The sequence below is a fragment of the Macrobrachium nipponense genome, chromosome 25, assembly GCF_015104395.2.
Source record: "Macrobrachium nipponense isolate FS-2020 chromosome 25, ASM1510439v2, whole genome shotgun sequence".
NCBI lineage: Eukaryota > Metazoa > Arthropoda > Malacostraca > Decapoda > Palaemonidae > Macrobrachium > Macrobrachium nipponense.
Window position 1 is genome coordinate 73677811 of NC_087214.1, and position 24438 is coordinate 73702248.

Sequence of the window (24438 nt, forward strand, 5' to 3'; positions counted from 1 at the left end):
CTGTCTGCCCTCAAAATGAAGGACGCGATGTACCTTTTAGGCTCCGTGTGATAAGAATTTCCAGCCCCTCGATGACCAACCTCCAGTCCCTTCCAGCTGTCCTTCCAGTGCCTTGCATAAGACACACTCATGTCACCGCCAAACTCCATTGGATACACAACCATATAGTGAACTGTTGGAAAGAATGCAGAAAGAGGAATGTTGCGATAATGCTTCACACTGCTGAAGGAGTAATGACTTTTAAAGGGTCACGGCAATAGTTAAAAAAATACAGACTTCATCTTGAACATTCCTCAACACAAAACCTGCTATCTTAAATGTAAAAAAGTTGAAAAAATTGTTAGCATTTGTTGAAACAAAATTCTAGCCACACAAAAATGACTGCATAATTTGAGAACAGTTTTTGACAACATTTACTTTAAGACAAGAATATGTACATCAACGAAGAAAGGAACAATGGTAAAGCAATATCAAAACACAAAAAAGGCTGACCACAATTCCTTCCCGAGTCAAGAAATGCTGGTGTAAACCTACTTGTCAGCTGTCCAACAGGAATGTGCTTTGCAGAGGTGATGGGCAGTGTGACCACACCATAGTTCTCTTTCATATTTGATGGCAAAATATACGAACATCCTAGATACTGGGGTATTTCTTCGCTGGGATCCTCCACGTAAAAGTCGCACAAGAAAGCCTGGTGAAAAATAGGGACATTATCAGTACAATGGGCTGATATCAAGTCACAGATAAGAAAGAATATCACAGGAACACTTCGTGATATAAATAATGAATTTTGATTGTGACTGGTGAGAGCTCTGACCATTTGAAACATGACATGAATGATCAAGATGCAAAAACAATTATGGAATCTCTGAAAATAAACCAATTCACATCAACATAAGCCTAAAAAATATGAACAGTATGATCTCGTTACATGCACATATTTAGCATTGCAAACAAAACTACTGTACACACAAATATATACTTAATATCAGAAATTTAAAACCACTCTTGTGCAACACTTCCATCTGGAAATGTATTCAAATGTGTGTACGTACATACACATCATTATAAAATATACAATGGTAAAAAAGTCAAAATCAATTTCTTATGTTTACAATGGTCAGCGATATATCAGTAACATATCAGTAACACATGGGAGGCAACTGAAAAACAATTCAGCGTAATATAGTCAATCCTCGGAGCAACCTCCTCCCAGACACAGCCAATAGGAATGCTGGATCAATGTACTAACCTGCAGCTCGAATCAGATCGATCGTCTGATCTGTCACTCTCGACAGTCGCTGTAATGGGAGGTTAACATCGTTTACACCATGTCTTCGTAGTTCAACCATCTGAGGAGCTTTCCTCCCCATTCTGGTGTTACTACAACCCACCAGAGACAATCCATACTTGACGAAAACAATCACTACACTTCTACACAGTCAACTGACTCGTTTTCATTTTCACACTGGTAATCAGGTGGGGATCAATTACTTACTCATCAAACAAGTTATTTTTATGGTTCAAAATAAATTATGATTTCAGTGATATATGTCTGGTTACGAACTTGTGAGCTTCCCTAAATGTGAATCAATGTCTTGGCATGAACTAAATGCAACATTAAATAACATTTTTGCATTACATTATTACTCTGAGGAAAAAATGAGCACTGGAAATCATCAGGTCCACCTATAATGGGCATATTAAACGAAAAACGAAAAATAAAATATAAAATAAAAGTCCACACAAAATTTTGACTAATGAAAGACCATCAGCTTGAAATGAAACACCTGGGCTACATGAGGAAACTTTAACAGATAAAAGTACAAAGGAAAAACACACATCCAGCGTGGTTCCTTGGTAATCAAGACATTTGGACAAGTTTTCTTGTCATCATCATTGCTTACACCAAAATTTAATGTGAACCTGGAGAAAATAGGTCAAAATATATATAACTGTCACAGTCATAAATCATAAAAATTTAGAATTTGCTTATTTTGAACTCCAAAGCAAATAAGCTCAGTTTACTGTGTAATAGAAATTTCTTCTCTGTAAAAGTGGACAATGCTGTTGATATATTAAATGTTATTTTTCTCTTCAATGCATTTTGCTTCTACTACTTGTACAACTGTGCTACTTCAAGAAAATCAAATGCCAATAACAGACAGACTCAGCAAACAACCTGACAGCTTTACCATTCAACAGAGGCCTAAAAAAGCTCTAAACCAGCATACAGTTCCCACTTCATGAACAATAAATCAAACTTTAGAATTTCTCTTAATTAAATAAATCCCCATTAGTCTCCAGTCTGGGGCACAAACAAGGATGCTAAGGATTGGGAGAGGACGGAGTAACGAGTCTAAGGACCTAGAAGCTTAATAAAACACAAGAGCCTGCTATATACCGGACCACGTGACCACGCAGGGCCGAACAGTCGCAATGCACCTTGCAAGGGCTGCAGAGGTGACACGGCTGTTTCGTGCGTGAGTTCATGACCTGGAAATAGCAGAAAACACTCTTGGAAGTCATGTGGTTGATTCTGTTTAGCCGCAACCGACGTGCAAGTCTGGGTACAAGTTCTTATGAAGCCTCTTGTCCCAAACTTTATGTTCAGCACAACCCCTGGAAAAGGAACGACAAAAAAGAAATTCATTCTCCTTCTGCTTTGGATGTCCTTCAGGATACCTGGAAATGCTTAAGTATAGAAGATCATTACACATAATTTAGCTGAAAGTAAATCTTAATGATTTTACCAAATACACATAATTATACTGGGAACCTTTCGTGGGAATGCGAGTGTGTTTACTCTCACCTAGAGCATCAAGTCTCTAATTCAACCTGTGACTAATTCTTATATATATAATTTTGTTTCTCATCAATATCACTAAAAATTCTTTTTTTCTAATCAATAGGCACTACCCATAATGCATAAGAGCAGGGACTTTTAAGATCATCCTAAAAATAGATCAATAAACCAGACCTTCCCATGTACGTAAACGGGAACTATTAGCACGTTTTAAAAATTTAAAAAATCAAAACCACCTTAGACCTTACTTGATTAAATGTAATATTTTAGTAAGTATTCTACTATACTAAATCAAATCAATTACTTGAAAACTTAGAAGAAAACAAGTAACTTAACACACTGGCCTGAAAACACTCAAGAAAAAAATCACCTAATGAATGACCATTAAACTTTCCTCCCCGAAAATGGGATTTGAGTGAGGAGGAGGAACCAAGACAATAAAAAAATAGGATTAGTCTTATGGAACTGCCTTTCTGAAGAAGCAAAATACCCCATCATTTTAGCAGGCTTCATATGGGCCCAAGATACAACTCAGATTCCAGCTCACCACTCCACACATCTGTAAATGGGTACCAACAGAGTAAAAAGAGCTAGCCACCCTATGCCATAAACCTGGCATCATAAATGCATGTCTCCAGTACCATTCCATGGTATGTGACTGTGTGACTCAAATACTTGAAAGCTTTAATCAGGCAACACTGAAATACCTCCAGTTATAACCAGATAAAAATTTTCAAATGGAATGTATTTGGCCACTTTACGAGCTGACGTTTGCTTTTAATTCAGAGGCTGAGACACAAGCTTGTGTGTCTAAACCAACAAGTCCTGATAGTTAGAAAAGGAGGATACAAAAACCTGCCTACTGAAGCTTGTTGTACCTAGAATGTGCCAGCAAAAATCTTTGGCAATCTTTTGATATTTCACATCCAAACGATGGTCTCTTCTATTTCTCTCTCATAACTAAAAACTTATTCTGATGTACCCTGCAAATTTTGTAAATTCTTCTGCTTTTTTGTGGTAAGCAGACCATAAAACACTACAAACAGGATCTGAGGACAAAGATACCCACAAAAAAAAACTGACTGGAAACTTTAAGGGTACGTTAACAAGTTCTCTCTACTCCAGGGCTGTGGTAGGTGGGAAGGATATACTAGCCTTTGCTCTCTGGCAGTCCCCAGTTAAAGCCCCACTCAAGGCTTAATATTTCTTCAGTGGCAACATGACCTTACTATCTCTGTGAGCTAGGGATGGGGCGGTTTGGGAGACCCTTATTCCTTCCACTGACTCATCAGTCATCAACTACCTGGTTCCCCTAGGTCCTAAGTACTACTGATAACAGATGAAGGTTTCGTTTCTAGGACTCTGGGCAACAGAGAATTGCTCTTTCCCTGTATTTCAATCTACTACTACAAAAACTTCCTTTTACAACCTGAAATGCATATACATTATTTAAATTTTAGGGTGATCTTTTAAATTCTGGATAACATAAAAGCATGTAGCCATACACCAAACACCATACCACCAGTGAATGGATGATAAGTGGTCAAAACATGCACTGGTAAGCTTGAGCATACCAACAAAATACTTGAGCTCAATAGGGACTTGTGTCCACAAATATGCAAGTGCTGTTTAACAAGTAGAGCGAGACCAGCATAGCATTACATACTCACACATTTCATTACTCAACCTGGTCAAAACAGGAACTAAATGTTTCAACCTCAAGGGCACTGAGCTTGCACGTAGCACAATCTTGATCTGGAAATCCTGTGTTTAACGTGCATCAATGCAACAATGACTCCAAACGCACACGTGCAAATCTAGTACAGTATGAGCAAAGAAAGGCATCTTGGTCTTCATAATCTTGTCTTCTCCAAGTAACTATGAAGTGTTGAAACAAGAAACATAGTTGTATCCTCCTCACACTCAGAACGAGAAAAAAAGTAACAATGTCTTCCTAAAAAGTCTAGGTCTTGCAACAAAACCTGGAAAACCACGTAGGTTTATCAACTTTCAGCTCTTGGTGTAAACAATTCAAAGAAAAATGTAGTTATTGTCAGTACACTTAATCATTTGCCATCATTAGATCCCTCCAGTAAAAGATTCATACTGGAATTGCATTAGGCAGAGAATTTAAGAGACATCATTCTTGGATGAATTCGTATTTTAAAACCCCAATAACATTCCTGTGAAATGCAATTCCCAGAGATACACCTGGGTCAGTTAGATGACTTATTCTCAAACTTCTGAATCTCCCCAAAGGAATCCTCATGAGGAGATAGAATAATGGTTTCTTGTAGTATTCCTTTAGTTCTCAGTTATACTGCTTTTAGACAGCTACTTTTACGCCTGTTCCCTCCAGTCCCTTTCTGCCTAGTTATCCAACTTTTCCTTTAACTTTCTTACTTTATTTTTCACCCTTACTTAAAAACAGATCCTACTAGTAACTTCTACAAACGTGAAATTTTGACAGAAGGAATTAAATAGTCAGCAAAGAGTTGACAGTCCATCTAGTTTTTGTATAAGCCTAATACTCTCTCTCTCCTTCCCCTTCTCTCGTCTCTCTCTCTCATCTCTCTCTCTCTCTCATCATCTCTCTCAGTCGCTCTCTCTCTCTCTCTGCTCGATCTCTCTCTCTCTCTCAAAAAAATCTGAACTTAAGTTAGTGTTGAAGATGATTGAATACAAAAGGCATTTTAACTTCACTACAAAGGCCAACCTTTCTCTTTCCCAATAGTTAAGGTTCTATCATATTCAAAAACCTTGGGAGCTGTTGGTAAAACATTGCATATTAACCCTTACTGGACAGGTAAACATATCGATATGCAGCTCCTCAGGACGGGTAAACCGAGGGTGACAACTTTACAAAAAGCATACCAATGGAAAGAGAAAGATATGCAAATGGACAAGGTGAAAGAAAAAAAAATCCTAACAAATTTTCCCCATCTTACACGAGAAGTTGAAAGTGGGGCCTCTTTTACAAGACAATCGTAAGTTTTAGCAACTTATGTTTTTTCTAATAAATTACTTTAATTTATTTTGTAAAATTATAATTACATCTCACACAATATCAAAACAGATAAGAAATAAAATCAGTAACAAATTCTTTGCATATTTCTTGAAAAATATTTACGTAAATTTACCGAGAACGAAGATTCAGTAACTTTTTTTTTACATGTTTTTTCTAATATTTCTTTGCACTTTTCTTGACAAAATTACATTCACAACTGACGTAATATCGTAAAAGGCAAGAACAAAACCCAATAGCAACCCCTTTGTATATTTATGAGCAAATTTACAAAAAGATGTCACGCAAGACAGAGACGTAATAAATTCCCCCTTGAAGTTAGAAGCAGAATTGAAGTCCTGAGACGCCCGATTCATGGTTTCAAAGTTGCCAATAGTGAATTTATGGGCTATAGAAGGATTGCACCTCTTTCCCACCAGATTCTTTCCAAATCGATTGTGCTTAATATTGTTTATCTACAGGATCAGTCCATCCACCACCCCAAACCTGTTATCACTACTCTCAAGGAGCAATCCGTCTATTAAAGGTTAAAACAAAATAGAAAATAATAATGATTTGCATTTGAATCATTGCAAAATAAGCATCAACCAATGTGGATTTGTGTCAAAAATAATCAGACACAAACAATGGTAGCTTTTAAAAGGTAGACCAATTGTATTCCATCTGTGGCCTTATACCTAAAAGTATGACCACTTTTACTATCACACAAAAGATGGGAAGAAAAGACCACAGCAGGGTCTCCACGTGAACAGAAACAAAGGTTTGTTCACAACTGAAAACTAGACTTTGTATATGGTATAGACATAACAGACATCAAATACAAAGGACATGTAAAAATACACTGATGTTCAATGCCTCTGTAAAGAATTTCATACATACAGCATAATAGTATTTATGTGAAGTAAATTATCTTGAAAAGTTAGAATAAATAAACAAACCATAGGTCATTTACCCATAGCAAGAAAGGTCACTATGCAGTACAAGTTACCAAAAACATATTATACAGATCAGATGAACAAGACCATATTGCAGATTAAGACTAGCACATGCAAGATAGTATACTCATACAAGTCAAGGCCATGTAGAAAATATATCATTACTGATCATAGCAGGACATAGCCCCACACAATGGTTAGATTGCACCAACCTTTGGCATTCCACAAATTAGTCAAAATTAAGAACCTTTCATTATAGTCACCAAATTATACCTCATTAAACCAACTGGAAGAAGAAAAATTTTTATCACTATTCCGTTTGTTAATAAGAAAAAGTTTACCATGTTGCACAAGAACTTTTACCAAATGAAGGGCATTCAATCAATAGTGTAGCCCAAGTGACAAAACTCATAATACTTCAGAACTCTGAAGAAATAATTTCTAATTAATAGAGAATAAAATTTTAACTATAAAAAAAGACAGTGGCCGCACTTTAGATTCAATATATGATGTCTGTAAATATCATGAAATAGTAAAGTAAGATGGTGAATTTTACTCCTAAAAACAAAGGTATTTGGGCCCCAATCTTTGGAGGTTTATTTCCATTAATAAAAGAAGTTGAACACATCCTCTGAGTCACACAAACACAGCAGGACACTTAAGAATCATCCAAAGGATTTGTTCTCAATTCCAAATAAAAGATGGGACTAAGTGTTAAAATACATCAACAAAATAAGTGTACAGACACCAAAGAGATAAATGAAAGGTGAAATGGCAGGTGAAAATGCCTCTAGAACCCAAGAAGTACTGTTGTGAGGACACTTTTAGTGCTGTTAGCTGCTTATTATACCAAATGCTATAATGTAACATGGGGATTCCCTTTGCCTATAGGAACTACTGGATGGAAAAAGCAACAGTTTCTGGTGCTGTATATGACAGTGTTCTCTCTTCAACAATAAACATACAGATCTAAGAATGGGTCAAGAAAAAAAGGATATGCCTAGAAACAGCAATGACTGTTGAGTTCTAACATACTGACTAAAGCAGAGAGCCTACACTTGTTCCTAACATTATCACTGGTACTCAGTAATAATGTTGAACCACACTGCCAAGATCAATTTCTATCCTACGTCCCATAGACCTGGACTTACTAGCCAGTTCATAGATGACCCTAAAAAAACAAAAATTAGAATGCAGCATTATGCAACATTCTAGTATCAAGCCAAGGTTTTGGTACACAGCCAATAATGAAGAAATGACTAAATTTTTAACCAATTTGTATTTTTCATAACTTGCAAACCTTCGGTCTTAACACTAGGATAAATACTCAGCGCCAGCTGGAAACCGGTAAAGTTTAAAATAATTGTATACGCAAGGGACTATTGGCATCTGTGCTTGGTCACGAGACATGTGAAGCCCCTCACATACCCATCTTTAACTCGTGACCCTGTTAGTTATTTTCTTACCGCCTTTAGGAGAGGACATGCTTTGCTTCCGTCCTTTTAAAGCTGGTTTAGTTTGCCCCCTGTTGTTTTGAATCTATTGTTTGGAATTCCCGGGCATGTGAACATGAAGCCTTCTCATGCTTTGAGACTTCCTGGATATCACAAGAAGGAGATAAACGGCCAGATATTTTCTTCAACGTTTTTGACGTCAAGGTACTCATCCTGTAGTAAGTCGTAGGTGCAGAAACTCTTAAGGTACAGTTAATTCATTGCCTGTGCTTTGGATTTTCACATATTCATATGGATGGCTTGTAAATCTAAAGTTTGGATGTATCAGGATGTGCTTTGGGAAGTAATTATGACTAATTGTGCTCCTTTCCCTGCGGGGAGAGGTGTGCATCGCCGTCTTGTTTTTGTCCCAGATACCTGAGCAGAGATGATGCAGGTGTGCGGTCAGCGTTAGGCCTATCAGGAGTACCAACCCAAGATGGACAGTTGGTTTGCTATATGATGTCGGGCTGCCATCCAGGGTCCCACGTGATGGATGTCCCTTTTATCCTGATATGCACTGAATGGCGGTCAGATACATCAACATCTGTCGAGAAGCAGATAGTGCAACACAGCAGCCTTTAGAGTCAGGTTGCTATGCCTACGAGAATAACAACAGCAGCCTTGCACTTCTTGTCGAGTGCTGGCTTCGCATTCAAGATGCTCAGTGACGTCATAAACATGGCGCCCGCCATGACGTTACTTCACAGCTGCGGCCTACACGGAGACATGCTTCCATTTTCGCTTCTAAGTACAAGAGTACTTTACAACTATGCTTTCGGATTTGGCGATTTTTAAACACATTGTTTTTGAGATAAATTACAAGTGTTAGGAGATATAACAGTCACATAGTGGAAAAGACGCAAGTCCTTCCTCTGTATCCTTCCGCTTAGGCGTCAACAAGCTTAGGTGACTGGCTTTGACGCCAGTGCATTCTCCTGCCAATCCTGGAAGATTAGGGAATTCGTAGCTGATCCTTGAGCCAAGAGAAGAAGTTTCTTCTCCATCTTCGAGCCAGAACTGTTACATCCCTATTATATGAAAGCACAAGTAGTAGTTGTAATTGTCGAACAAGTGACTGATGGAAGCTTAGTCTAGTGTGGCTGTGAAGATTTGGAGAATGCCAGAATCAGGGACTTCGTGACTGATCCTCGTGCCAAGAGGAGAAAAATAATTTCTTCTTCATCTTTGAACCAGGACTGTCACATCCTTGTAAAAGTAGAAATGCCAAAGCAGGTTGGGTCTCTTGATCTTGGCTGCAAGAGTACCATCAACAGCCTAACGCTTCCATCAAGCGTGATGACGTCATAGCCAAAACCGCTATCAAAATGGCGGTAGTCATGACGTCACAGCCTACTGCTGCCAACCTCTCGTCGTCTTCGGTGGCATCATTATATTACGTTTTCATTTCGGGAGCACACACTTATGGAGAAATAGGAATTTTCTCATAGGATAAGCGGCAGTGCCGTTGTGTGCTCGTTAAGTTTTGAATAAGAAACCTTAGGCAGTACTTTAGCTCAAGTCAACTTTAGACGGTTGCCGTTTAGGTTGTTGCTTTGTCAACAGTCCAGTGGTAGCCTAGGTTGTGATAACCATGTTGGCTGTAGAGCTATAATGGCCGTAGAGCTGTAACGGCCGTAGATCCACGACGCCCATGACAGCTATGAAAGGCTTTGGAAGCGTGACGACCATCAGAGCTATAATAGACATGAGTACTATGAAGCCCATGAGGAAATGTTTATGGAGAATTGATTCTTGCTCAGAATCAATTTAACACTCCTCAGCAAAATTCTCTTTTAAACTGCTATTAATCATAGAAAAAATGACAAAACCCAAAAGCATTTATTATATTATTCTGATAATAATTTGCACACTTCTAACCAAGAATTTCTGAGTATGTAATCTTAATCCGGCCCTTGACATGGAGTAGTCTCAACCACAGCAGCCAATCTAACAAAAGTAAGCTTGGCATGTTTTCTCCATCCCCCTCAGCTATCTCTATGACAAAGATTCCTGGCCATGGGAAGTGACATACCCAGACCTTGAATAGTGAAAACATTCACAGCTGCTCAATTCACAACAGTGAGATTCATCATTTGATTGGTAGCATCAGCAGAGGCCTTCCTTTGCAGATGATGAACTGGAAACATCTTAACACTGATCTTAGCCTTTAGGGAAAACCTGCAGAGGTAACATCATTGTTTTACTAAGAATGGTTACAAAAACATCATAAACCTCCACCTACTTCACTTCTTGGTGACAGTGACTCTAGATCTCGGGTAAAATGTCCACGAAGGGAATCTGAAGCAAGTGCTACAGTCAAGAACTCTACCCTTGATGGAGCTGAATCAAAGATAGTAAACCATTGTTGGGGAAAATCCACAAGGTAGAAGTCCTCAATTAAACATATACAGCTTCACACAACTTGGAAGATGGTTTCACTCACTGAAGAAAATGCCCAATCTCACATAATCCTCAGAAGCAAACAGAGAAAGGGAGGAATGAGACCAGACAACTCAGGGTGATGGAACAATTTGGTCAAGACTCCTGGGATAAATTAAATCAAGATGGCTGAGCCTTGGATCACAGGAGAAAAGTTGAAGATATCAACAAAAAAGGTGCTGGGACATTTCCCTTGAACAGGCTAGAAAACCCTTAACGATAACATAAAAAATGCCCATCTCCAACATGCTGCAATGGACACCAAACGACAACAGTCTTGGAACCCAACAAAGACTCATAATACTGAAGCCTTACAGTTAACAACACCCACAAATATCATCATTGAAGCAAATATCTCAACTCCAGGTACAGATGAATCACATGACTCTGTTTAATGTCTATAAATTTCTTTTAAATAAGTTTACTTATTTCCATAGTTGCAGTCGGTAATTATTTGCCTCTTACCTTGGATATGTGACAACATTTAAATAACTATTAAAACCATCCCTGTGGAACCGCAAGTGCTGAATGTTAATGCTACCAGCCACCAAACATGAACTAATCTATTACCCAACAAACGTATACATTTTAACCTATATGAAAAATCCCACAACACACCGCTCAACATCACTATTTCAACCCTATCCTACATGGATGGCCACATAAAACACAGCCAAAAGTCTGAAACCTGGACACAAAACTATAAACTGAGGAAAACACACTAACCTTATACCACCTAGTTCATATATATAGCTACACACCATGAAATAAAAAATAAAAAAATAAATGTAGCACAACACTAGTTCGTTTCTGTAAATTTACTACCTAATCTAAAGAGCTCTTCACAGTTTAGAGACATTCCAAAAAGCTTCCAAGTACTATGACCTTGTTTCCACATTGCACAATATAATATGAAGTGTTCTTGGTTACCACTGTTTAAAGGACAACTGGCAGGCACACTAAAAAGTTAAAGAGATAATGCCTTGAAAAATAGTTTCAATATACTTCAGTGCATCACCATGAGGTCAAATCACATCTCATAGATTCCCAAAACTGCATATACATGTAGTACTTTAGTGACTTTCATGACACATACAAGTCCCTTAAAGGATTGGCATAAAATAACAACTGTCTACTGCAAGTATTGTAGTGCATACAACAACGAAAACCAATCGAATGAGGACAACATATACAGCCATAAAACTACAACAAAATGTAAAGTCCATTTCATAACATACATTCGTCTCTACGCTGAGCATCTTGCACTGGAACACGACGTAGTCACCATTGTTGCAAACCACTCCAAACTGATCCTGTGGCTTGAACTGACAAAAGTTCTCTTTCATCACCTGTGGGAGAATGAAGCTTTAGTCTATTAGAAATATCCTAAGAAAAAATACAATGTAAATCTGATATTCTTTACTCAGTTGCTATACAGTTATTCACTTAATAAGGCTACAATGAATTCACTTCAGACACCATTCACAGCATATATCAATGATCTAAAACTTGAGCTACTGTATTTAGCATATAAAAACTTGAGCTACTGCATATAGTATATAAAAAGTTTCCTGATAATACAACTACATATAAATGTCAATTGCTTTAGCTCAAAATCATGAAAGATCTACGCAGCCACAGTCCATTCAGTTTAATATTTATTATTAAAGCACTGATCACTAAACATATATCTTCAGTACAATTAAACTGCATAAAAAGTTTGAAGTGTTCAAAATCTCCATCTTTAAATGCAACTGCACTGAGGTTGTGGCTAAACATTAAAAACATCAGTCTTATCACTATTAGTGTCCTTAATACTGAGTGAAAAATGACATATGGGGTCTTCTGACATTCCAACCCTTGAAAGACCCCTTTCATCATGATTACCATTTAGTTTGACTGACCAATGAGTAGGAAGCTCATTGCCTGCTTACTCTTAAAATGAAGATCTGAATGAGCACTCACCGCAATTTCAGTTATGGGCCAGATTGGTTTACTTTTAATACGAAAATGTGATAAATCGAAGTCACCACTTTCGTCAAGCGTTCCTATCTGCTGTTCCATGGGACTATTCTTGTGAAGCTCCACAGGTGTAATCTTGACTCTCACCTGTAAATTGTGATTCAAGATGAAGAGGCTAGATTCTGTCATTACAATAAGTAGTACTTATAAAAAACAAACTAGAAATACAAATGTTAGTGTAAAGTGGCACTTCAAGAATAAAAAGCAACACCCAAGTATTAGTATCTCTAATACTGAAAAATTGTGCCATTTTATACCAAGAAAAAACATATTAGACTTAGCATTATAAAAATCAATTGTGTAACTCCTCACCTTCTTGTTCTGATACTTCCTCTTGAAGAGCATGACTGGATCATTATACAAATTGGAGTTGCACAACCTCAGTTGAACCACAGTCTCTTTCACCAACCATCCATGATCAACACGTTCAAATCCACTGTACGAGCCAAATTTCTCCACTGTTGGTTCCATTGGTGCAGTCACTGGAAATATGTCAAAGAAGAAATTCATTACTTTCTCTATAGTAAGTGGAGAATCTAATGTGTACCTGTAATTGAATACTGATGTTTGAATTCAAAATTCATATATACTGATTGCTCAATCCTTGCTCAGTCCAATTTTTCTTTTTTGTAGATGAGAGCTGAGAAAGGTCTCAAAGCTTCCTAGCTATACAATTTTCAATTCAAAACTAAACACTTTCATTACCAAAAAAGGCCGTAACATAAAAGGGGGTCAAAACGGCAAGACCCAACCATTAGGAATGGTACCTACCATTGGATATCTTTGACACAGTGCCTCCATTCTGCATACAAACATACGAGGCCAGAGGTAAGAGGAGCTCATCATAGGCTGGACAACAGCTACTTCATTACTTATGCACTATTGTTACCTACCTAAAACAAAGGGAGGTGGAGGTTCTCAAAAGGACTGACGACCTATAGGGTTACCTGCCAAAGCCAAGCTAGTTCTTCCTGTTGTGGCGAGAACTATGACGAAACCTCTCTGAGCCTGCTAACACAAGAGTCTGAAGGAAGACTCTCACTGCTGCTGTGACTACAAACATAACCAGGTACTCTGCCTGATGCTGGAGCATAAGATTAGACTTCTTCCAGTTTATCATGATCCACAGCTCATCACAAAATAAGAAGCCAGTCTATGCTCTGGAGCAACTCTCTGTTCTGGAGCAACTTCAACTGGAAGACATCAAAACTGACTCCTGGATGAACACTTGTGAATACCTTGGGGGCTTTTACTAACCTGAAGGACACAGCTTTGAATTGGTAGTCTCATTGTAGATAATGTGGAAGTACTTTCTGGAAGACTGATGGATGGGTGCCAGGAAGCATGCATCCTTCAGATTCAATGAATGCACAAAGTCATCATCTCTGATGGAATCTAACACAGACTGCCTGAAACCCTTGGATCCACAAATCAGACTCTTAACCTGCTGTTGCCACAGTAACATACATAACTGCTTCGACTCCTGAGTCTATCTTATGCGAGCTCTTCCAACAAGATAGGTTTGACAAAGGGGCATTGTTTGTTCCACCAAAATCACAAAGCTCACACTAAGCTAAACTATTTGTTACAACTCTATCTGAAAGAGCTCTAGGGAAGAACCCTCAGGTCCTAACACATTCCCCAAAGCAAGAGTTGGATCTCTTCCTAAAACAGACAGGCACACCAGTTTGCCCTGGTGAGTGCTCTCAGCAGTATCAAAGACAAAGTAATCACCTTCAAAGAAACCAATGAAAGTCTCTTAGCCTCCTCCTGCTACAACCAAAGCGCTCCACTGGAAAGACCACCAGCCATCACATACCTAGCACCAATGCAGAACAAAGAAATTGGGTACATTACACCAAGGGCATTAGACAATCAAACACCTACTTGTCCTTCACACCTTCTGTCGTTCATGTTTTTTGTCCAAATTCATGTTTCTTGTCCAAATCCAAGTGGAGCAAAATGCATAAAAACCATATGCAGTACATACAATCAAGATGAAAAAAGTTTCAGCTTGGTTAGTCAGAGCAGAGCAGGTTATCTAAACCTGACTGCAGTCAAGTAAAAGTGGCCAGTGCTGGCTGGTGAGTGGGGTTCTCTCCCAATTTCTCAACCAGTGATGGTTGGTGAGTGGGGTTCTCTCCCAATTTCCCGATTTTCTGCAAGTTAATAAAATTTTTACTGATTTTCTGTAAGTTAATAACATTTTTACCAACTTTCAATTACCAATTCCAGCTTGCTCTGAAGGATACTCCTAAATAAAATGCTGTGGTTTGTATTCCCTTATGAACAAAGAATGCAAAGTAAAATCTTGACCATATACCTCCAGCAGGAACTTTCCTGGGAAGAAGGTTTGTTTCCCATCGCCGAACGATGATGGCTCCATCGTGGACTCCCAGCTTAGCTTCTAAGATAATGCAGACGCAGTACCGATACTCCACCTGAAATGAGAAATCATTGATCACCCACGATGAAGACCATGATGGCACTTGCACAACAAACTTGTGCCCTATATATATATAGTGTAAATTGGATTTCTCACACAAGTTTCTAGATCTCTTAGACTGTCCTGCAGGATTCATGACAGACGCAAACTGGAGAAGAGGGGAGAGCTACGGATATTGCAAAGCAAGAAAGCAGCATGGCCAGGGGTCAATGGATGATGCAAATAACCTTTATGCAAATCACCTTCTGCATAGTCTACAGCACACTATACAAAAACAAATAGTACCCAAAATAAGACTTAAAAATCACAAACCTCCTGCAATGGAAGTTGGGCAGCACCAGACCAAAGAGTCTCCCCTCCTTCGTCTTCCTCCCCTGATGAGGAAGGCTCCACATACAGAGGCAATATTCGCTGAGAGTCCCATTGCCCTAAGGAATCACAGCCTCCGACAACACACACCTGTAAAAAGTAAATGTGGGTTTTTAATATAGCTAAAAACACTCTCAACAATGAAAAGTTTCAGAACTTCTGTACTTTGGGAGGTTTTCAGTTGCATATCAAGTAATTCTATAATTACTGCATGTTCTCTTTGTATATCCAAGAACAAGAAAGAATGGCAGAAAGCTTAAGAACTACTATACTGTACCGTACAATAAGAGGTTTTTTTTTTTTACTAGATATTCAATAATTTTTAAATTGCTGCATAACTTCAATGTACATCCATTAAAAAAGAATTGTTTATACTTTAAAAAAGATCTGCTGATACTGTTAAGGATTTTCTTATACTTTAAAGGATTTCCTGATACTTAAAAAGTATCTGCTGCTACTACTAAAGGATTTGTTTTTAATTTAAAGGATTTGCTTTTATGTACTTGAAATGGCTCTGTTGATACTACTAAAGGAATTGTTTATAATTCTAATCAAAATAAAACACCCCATCTGATACCATGAAAAGTGTCAAGCTCTTTTCTAAGAGACTTACCTGTTCTTCCGGTTCGACCTTACAGGTAACATGGAAAACCCACTCACGAGTCTCGATCATCTTGTTATAAGAAAAATAACGAAACCTTGAGAAAATATTGCAATCCAGCCTCTTGGGAAAGTTCTACTCATGAGAATCTGCAAAGACAAAAATAAATGAATAAATAAACAAACAAATAAATAAATACAAATGTGGACTGATCATCACACCTCAAAGCCACCTGGTTCATACATCCTTAATGAATGAAAATGTGTGAATCCAGCACACTTGAAGTAGAGAAATGATATTGTTATGATACAATAAAGTTTTATACATACTTACCTGGCAGATATATACTTAGCTATTTGACTCCGTCGTCCGACAGAAATTCGAATTTCGCGCACACGCTACCTGTAGGTCAGGTGATCTACTTACCTGCCGCTGGGTGGCAGGACTAGGAACCATCCCCATGTTCTATCATATTTTTTCTATACCGCCTGTCTCCTGAGGGGAGGTAGGGTGGGTATAATTTTGTATATATCTGCCAGGTAAGTATGTATAAAACTTTATTGTATCATAACAATATCATTTTTATACATTTAACTTACCTGTCAGATATATACTTAGCTGATTCACACCATTGGAGGTGGGAAAGAGACAGCTAAATATAGAATCAAACAGGAATCACAACTATCGTTGTAGGTAATAAATAAATAAAACCTTGGTTCCTACCTGTTTAGACTGAAGACTTCATGAATACAATCCAGGAGTCTAGACAGTCTCAAGAGCCTCAGCGAGATATTGATCTATGGCTAAGAGTTCTTTGTGGTTCTGCCAAGGGGTTTTCCCGCTTACTTGGTAGATCCTGGAAGGACTACGTCAATGGGTGCTTATCCACTTACTTGACAAGACCTTATACAAGGAGCACAACATCGATCCCGATCACCTCAACCTATCCATGTTAGTTCTAAGATTGCAAGAAGTTATCCCCTAACCTCTTGCAAACGACCACAAACTCGAAACACAAACATTCGTACAGTAAAGTACAAAAAATAAAAATAAAAAAAAAAAAAATGTTTGTACAATCTATTCAGTAAGACGTCTCTTGATTCCCCCACTGATCCAAGCTCGGACGTCCGTACGCCAGCAAGCATACTAATCAGCAGAAAAAAACCAACAACTCGTCTCACAAGGTAGATCTATGTACTATCAAAAAATTTTTTAACAAATACAAATTTTTTCTAAGGATCGTTATGTGCTCCCAGCCCCAGCACTGTATCGGCTGATACAAAAGGACCCAGAGAGAAACACTTTTCATATGTTACTTTAACGTCCTTGAGATAGTGCGATGCGAACACTGAATTACACCTCCAGTAAGTCGCATCCACAATGTCTTTTAAAGACATGTTCTTCTGAAATGCTAATGAAGTGGCTACCGCTCTAACCTCATGAGCCTTCACTCGGAGAGTCCTGAAAGAGTCTTCAGTGCAGTCATTATGAGCATCCGTAATAATGCTCCTCACAAAGAATGCTAATGCATTTTTTGACATGGGTCTACTAGGATCCCTAACTGCGCACCACAGGCTTTGTTTACATCCGTTTAGTTCATTCTTCTTCTTTAAATAGAACTTCAAAGCTCTAACCGGACATAAAGATCTTTCTAATTCCTCTCCTACTAGATTTGAAAGTCCTTTAACTTCAAAACTCTTTGGCCAGGGTTTAGAGGGGTTCTCGTTCTTAGCCAGAAACAGAGTCTGGAAAGAACAAATTGCCGCATCGCTCTTAAATCCTACTCGAGAATCTAGAGCGTGTATTTCACTAATTCTCTTCGCAGTCGCTAACGACAACAAGAAAAAATACATTTTCTCGTTAGATCTCTAAACGACGCGTTGAGAGGAGGTTCAAATCTACTAGATGATAGAAATCTCAAAACTACATCTAGGTTCCAGTTCGGAGTGCGAGGAGAAAAGGTTTTTGAGGTTTCAAAAGATCTAATAAGATCGTGGAGGTCTTTATCTTCTGCAATTCTCAAACCTCTGTTTCGAAATACGGCCGAAAGCATACTTCGATAACCTTTAATGGTAGAAACTGATAATTTTGATTCTTCCCTAAGGAAAATCAAGAAATCAGCTATGTTGGTCACAGAGGTATCGGAAGAGGACAGTTTATTCTTCTTACACCATCTTCTAAATACATCCCATTTTGATTGGTAGACCCGAATAGTTGAAGATCTCCGGGCCCTAGCAATTGCTTTTGAAGCTTTGCTTGAAAAGCCTCTCGCTCTGACAAGTCTTTCGATAGTCGAAAGGCAGTCAGAGCGAGAGCGGGAGGTTTTGATGGTACCTCTCGAAATGGGGTTGTTTGAGAGATCTCTCCTGTGTGGAAGAGATCTTGGGAAGTCCACTGTCCATTCCTGTACCTCTGTGAACCAATCTTGAGACGGCCAAAAGGGAGCGATGAGTGTTAGTCTCGTCCCTCTTGATGCCGCAAACTTTCTTAACACCACTCCTAACATTTTGAAGGGGGGAAATGCGTAGGCATCTAGCCTGACCAGTCCAGTAGCATGGCGTCCACCGCTATCGCTCTCGGGTCTTCCACTAAGGAGCAAAAGTTCTCTATCCTTCTGGATAGGTAGGTGGCGAATAGGTCTATATGTGGGACGCCCCACAGGGAACGTCAGGAGCTGGACACACCTGAATGTGAAGGGTCCATTCTGTGGGGAGAACTTGGTTTTAACCTGCTTAGGCCTGTCTGCTCTGATGTTCTTCTCGTTCCTTTTCACGAATCTTTTTGAGAAAGAGGTCACTTATCTTTCTTTTTCTTTTGCCCAATACAACAGCTCTTTTGTTATATGGAACAGAGAAAGAGAGTGAGTTCCCCCTTGTTTCTTGATATAGGCCAACGCTGTGGTGTTGTCCGAGTTGACCTGTACCACTTGACCTAACATACCTGCGTCTCGAAGGCTTTTAGAGCTAGAAGAACTGCATAAAGTTCTTTGGAGTTTATATGCCAGTCTAGCTGATCCTTCCTCCATTGGCCTGATATTTCTTTTGTCCCTAGAGTCGCTCCCCATCCCTTCTCTGAAGCGTCTGAGAACAAGATTAGGTTTGGGTTCCGAACTTCTAGAGACAAGCCCTCGTTCTTTTCTAAGGGAAAAATGTTATTGTCATGATACAATAAAGTTTTATGCATACTTACCTGGCAGATATATACTTAGCTATAGACTCCGTCGTCCCCCGATAGAAATTCGAATTTCGCGGACACTCTTACAGGTGGTAGGTCAGGTGATCTACCGCCCCGCCGCTGGTGGCGGAATAGGAACTCATTCCGTTTTCTAAGACAGATTTCTCTTCCACCTGTCTCCTGAGGGGGGGGAGGTCGGGTGGGCCATACACCGTTATATATCTGCCAGGTAAGTATGCATAAAAACTTTATTGTATCATGACAATAACATTTTTATGCATTCAACTTACCTGTCAGATATATACTTAGCTGATTGGCACCTTTGGCGGAGGGTAAGAGACAGCTAATCTACTGAAATAGACAGGAAACAACATATGTTGTAGGTAATAAAATTAAAAACCTTGATTCCTACCTGTGTTAGCGAAAGACTTCATGGCTACTGCCTAGGAGCCCGTATCGCTTCAAGAGCCTCAGCGAGGTAGTGACCTCATGCTAAGAGTTCTTGATGGTCTGTTACCGGGGTCTTACCCACTTACGCTTCAGAACCTTAGGATCTTTGTCAATGGGGTCCTATCCACTTACATGACAAAACACCTTGCCTATTGGCATGATCATAGAGCACGACACTAATCCCGATCACCTGATCCTCATTGGGGTTAGTACTACGATTGAAAGGAGTCATCCCCGGACATCCTTTCAAGCAACCCACAACTCAACAACAATATTAAAACTAATTATTAAAATATTAAAAACAAATTTAAGGATCAGCGTCTGCTCCATTTCCCAGCATAGTATCCGCTGATACATAAGGTCAAGAGAGAAACATTTATCGTATGTTATTCTAACATCCTTTAAATAGTGGGATGCAAATACTGAATTGCACCTCCAATAAGTTGCTGCTAAAATGTTTCTCATGGACATATTCTTCGTAAAAGAAAAGGAAGTTGCCACAGCCCGGACTTCGTGAGCTTTCACTCTCAGCAGCTTTAAAGAGTTCTCTTGGCAATTCCTATGAGCTTCGGTAATTACATTTCTGACAAAGAATGCCAGTGCGTTCTTTGACATCGGTCTCTTGGGGTTTTCTTACCGAACACCAAAGACCTTGTCGACATCCCTGAAGCTGTGTCTTCTTTTCTAAATAAAATTTAAGGTCCTGACTGGGCAAAGGGACCGATCCAACTCTCTTCCTACCAGAGAAGAGAGTCCCTTGACTTCGAAAACTTCTAGGCCAAGGTTTAGAAGGGTTCTCATTCTTCGCTAGGAAAAGATCCTGGAAAGAAATGACAGCCGAGTCTTTTCTAAATCCCACCCGAGAGTCCAAAGCATGCAATTCACTGATCCTCTTAGCAGTTGCTAGAGCCAACAGGAATATGCATTTGCTAGTAAGATCTGAATGAGATTTTATCTATAGGTTCGAACCTGTCCGACATCAAGAACTTTGGACAACGTCCAGGTTCCAACTCGGGGAATTGATGATCTCAATTTCTTAGTCCTCGAAAGACCTGATGAGATCATGAAGATCCTTATTATTCTCGAGATTCAGCCCTCTGTTTCTAAAAACAGCTGAGAGCATGCTCCTATATCCCTTAATAGTTGATACGGCCAATTTGGATTCTCTTAAGAAGAGGACAGGAAAATCCGCGATTTCGGGTTACAGAGGTATTGGAAGAGGACAGCTTCTTCGACCTACACCATCTACGGAAAACTTCCCACTTCGTTGGTAGACCCGCAGGTAGAGGCTCTGCGGGCTCTAGCAATTGAAGTTGCCACTTTCTTTGAAAAGCCTCTCGCTCTGACCAGTCTTTCGATAGTCGAAAGGCAGTCAGGGAGAGACTTTGGATGTTTTTGTGGAACCTCTCGAAGTGGGTTGTCTGAGCAGATCTGTCCTGTCTGGTAGAGATCTGGGGAGTCCACCGTTCCATTCCAGTACCTCTGTGAACCAGATTCGGGAAGGCCAAAGGGAGCAATTAGAGTCATTCTCATTCCTTCCGATGCCACAAATTTTCTTACTACTTCCCCCAGCAATTTGAATGGGGAAAAGCGTATGCATCTATGCCTGACCAATCCATGAGGAAGGCATCGATCGCTGTGGCTCTGGGATCTTCTTCTAGCGAGCAGAAGTTGTCTATTTTTCCTGGAGAGGAACGTGGCAAACAGGTCGATTCTGGGGTCTCCAGAGTGGACCATATTTGTCTGCAGACTTCTGAGTGGAGCATCCACTCTGTCGGGAGAACCTGGTTCTTTCTGCTCAATCTGTCTGCCCTTAGGTTTTTACTCCTTGGACAAACCTTGTACGCAGAATAATGCCCCGTTCCTCTGTCCAGGTTAATAGAGCTCTCGCTATTTCGTTCAGAGAGAAAGAGTGAGTGCCCCCTTCATTCCGGATGTAAGCCAGAGCTGTGGTGTTGTCGGAATTGACTGAACTACCGCCTCTCTGACTTCCGCTTCGAAGATTCCAGGGCTAGATGAATTGCCAGGAGTTCCTTCGCATTGATGTGCAGAGTAGTTTGTTGTCTGGTCCAAAACACCTGCTACTTCCTTTGGACCCAGTGTTGCTCCCCAACCTGTTTCCGAGGCATCGGAAAACAACACTCGGTGAGGGTTCCGAATCAAGAGGGACACCCCTTCGTTCCTTGTTAATGGGGTTAACCACCACTTTAGGTCTGATTTTATCCCCTGTTGGATGGGAAAAATGTCTGACAAAGTCTCCTGCTTTTGACTCCACATCCTCTTTAGATAAATTGCAGAGGTCTGAGATTTAATCTTCCCAGGGAAATGAACTGCTCTAACGAGGAAAGGGTGCCAGCAGACTGAGCCATTCCCTCGCCGAGGTCCGTTCTTCCCTAAGAAGTTCGAGATCTTTTCTAAGCCTGCGAGTAATTCTGTCTTGAGATGGAAAACGCCCGAAAAACCCCGAGAATCCATCTGTATCCCCAGATAGACTATGTTCTGTCTGGGGATCAATTGTGATTTCTCGAGGTTCACGAGCAGTCCCAGAGATTTTGTCAAGTTCAACGTCTTCTCCAAGTCCTTCAAGCACTGAATTTCCGATTTTGCTCTTATTAGCCAATCGTCCAGATAAAGGGATATATTTATCCCCTCTAGATGTAGCCATCTCGCAACGTTCATCATTAGCCTCGTGAACACTTGAGGGGCCGTTGAAAGGCCGAAGCATAGGGCTCTGAATTGGTATACTTTCCCCTGCATCATGAATCGGAGATATTTTTCTTCGATGATGGATGCAGGGGGGACATGAAAGTATGCATCTTGTAGATCTAAGGAGGAGACCATCCAATCTCCTGGACGAAGAGCCGCAAGAACCGATTTTGATGTTTCCATAGAGAACTTTGTGTTCTCCACAAAATCGGTTTTCAATGCGCCACATCCAGGGAGCCGGTCTCCACCCTCCCGAGGATTTCGGAACCAGAAAAAGACGGTTGTAGAATCCTCGGGAATCCGGATCCCGAACCACTTCGATGGCCTCCTTTTGCAACATCTGTTCTACCAGTTGCAATAATGCTTCTTTCTTGGCCGGGTCCCATGTATTGGGCTGACAGTTCCCTTCGGGTTCGTAGTCAAGGGAGGTCTGTCTCGAAATGGGATCATATATCCTTTGTTACCACGGAAAGGGACCAATTCTGCCTGTCTCCGAGCCCATTCTTCGGAAAATTTCCGAAGTCTGGCTCCTACCGGTGCTTGAAGGACTGTTGTCTCATTTAGCTCTCTTGATAGGTCTGAAGGAAGGCCTACCTACCTCTTCTGCACTCCTCTCTTCTTAAAAGAGGGTCTGGCCGAGGTACTCCTCGAAAGGGCTGTTGAGGAGCCCGAGTCTCTCTCTTAATAGGACCCGAAGTCCTCGATTTTCTTTGCAGATTGGGACCAAGAGATCTTGTTGTGGCCTTTTTCTGTCAAAGAATGAGAAATATCTTTACAAGATTTGAAGGAAACAATTGGTCCGACAGAGGAGCATACAGAAGAGATGACCTCTGAGTAGGAGTAACTGCTTTCGTCAGAAAAGAGCTAAATAAGACTCTCTTCTTCAGAATACCAGTACCAAACAGAGAGGCCACCTCTCCTGATCCATCCTGAACCGCCTTGTCCATACAGGAAAGAACACTATGAAGGACTTCTGGACTAAGAGATTCCTCCTCTTGTGTCTTTTTGGCCAACACCCCAAGGGGACCAGTCTAAGAAGTTAAAAACTTCTAAGACATTAAACAATCCCTTGAGGAGATGGTCCATCTCAGAAGTCCCCCATGTGATCTTTGCTGATGACAAGGCTTGTCTCCTAGACGAATCTACCAGATTCGAAAAATCTGCTTCGGCAGTGGACGGGAGAGCTAGGACCCCGTGGTTAGCCCGTCTCGTACCAAATTCCCTTCTTCCCTGATAGTCTGGAAGGAGGGCAGGTAAAGACTGTCTTCCCGCCTTCTCCTTGGATTCCAACCAATTTCCTACGAATCGGAGAGCCTTGTTCATGGAAATGGTTGGCTTCATTTTAATAAAAGATGATTGTTTCGGGACCTTCGTGCTTGTAAACAAGGACCTTGGAGAAGGAGGAGCAGTAGGCGTAAAGAGTAGTCCCCAAACTCTTGAAGTAAGAGGGCTGCCAGCGTCTTGTAATCTGACAAACCCGGAGCCGAGTGATTTTCCGAGTCCGAAATCTCTTCCAAATTCAATTCCGAAGAGGATTGTTTATTTCCAGTAGGAGACTGGCCTCTTGCAACATCCACCCCACTCTCGCAAGAACGACGACCGCTTGTGCGATAACTTGCGTCCCTACGAGAGATAGGTTGATCCTGCAAAACGACCTTATCCTTCTCCTGGCAAGAGCGATGCGACACCTTTCTCCTCTGTCAGACGAAGGATGTCCTCTCTTATCGCTCTCCGGAACGACCTATGTCCTGACAAGGAATACGGCCGCTTGTGCGACAACTAGAGTCCTTGTCAGGTAAAGGTTTATCCTTCCGAAAGCCAAACAAATCTTCCTGGCTTAATGTCTTTTGGAAGAAGTCCGTATCTTATTTGTCACTTGTGGCTCATTTGCGCCGGCCGTTGACGCTCGTGATTCCTTGCGCCAAGCTGGCGCTTCTGGCGCATTTCGGCAGGGTGGCGCTTCCGGCGC

General features: G+C 40.3%; 1 protein-coding gene across 8 annotated transcripts in view; it reads right to left on the reverse strand.

Annotated features, from left to right (window-relative positions):
* Positions 1-24438, reverse strand: part of LOC135199532 (glycerophosphocholine phosphodiesterase GPCPD1-like) — a 157750-nt gene that overhangs the window by 25833 nt on the left and 107479 nt on the right. For all 8 annotated transcript variants that reach the window (XM_064227664.1, XM_064227668.1, XM_064227661.1 and 5 more), the window contains exons 2-9: positions 16152-16288; positions 15482-15628; positions 15047-15164; positions 13036-13205; positions 12667-12810; positions 11940-12050; positions 535-691; positions 34-172 (exon numbers count right to left, since the gene is read on the reverse strand). In XM_064227664.1, the coding sequence (XP_064083734.1) occupies positions 34-172; positions 535-691; positions 11940-12050; positions 12667-12810; positions 13036-13205; positions 15047-15164; positions 15482-15628; positions 16152-16211 (1046 nt within the window). In that variant the 5' untranslated portion in view covers positions 16212-16288. The remainder of the gene's footprint in view (positions 1-33; positions 173-534; positions 692-11939; positions 12051-12666; positions 12811-13035; positions 13206-15046; positions 15165-15481; positions 15629-16151; positions 16289-24438) is intronic.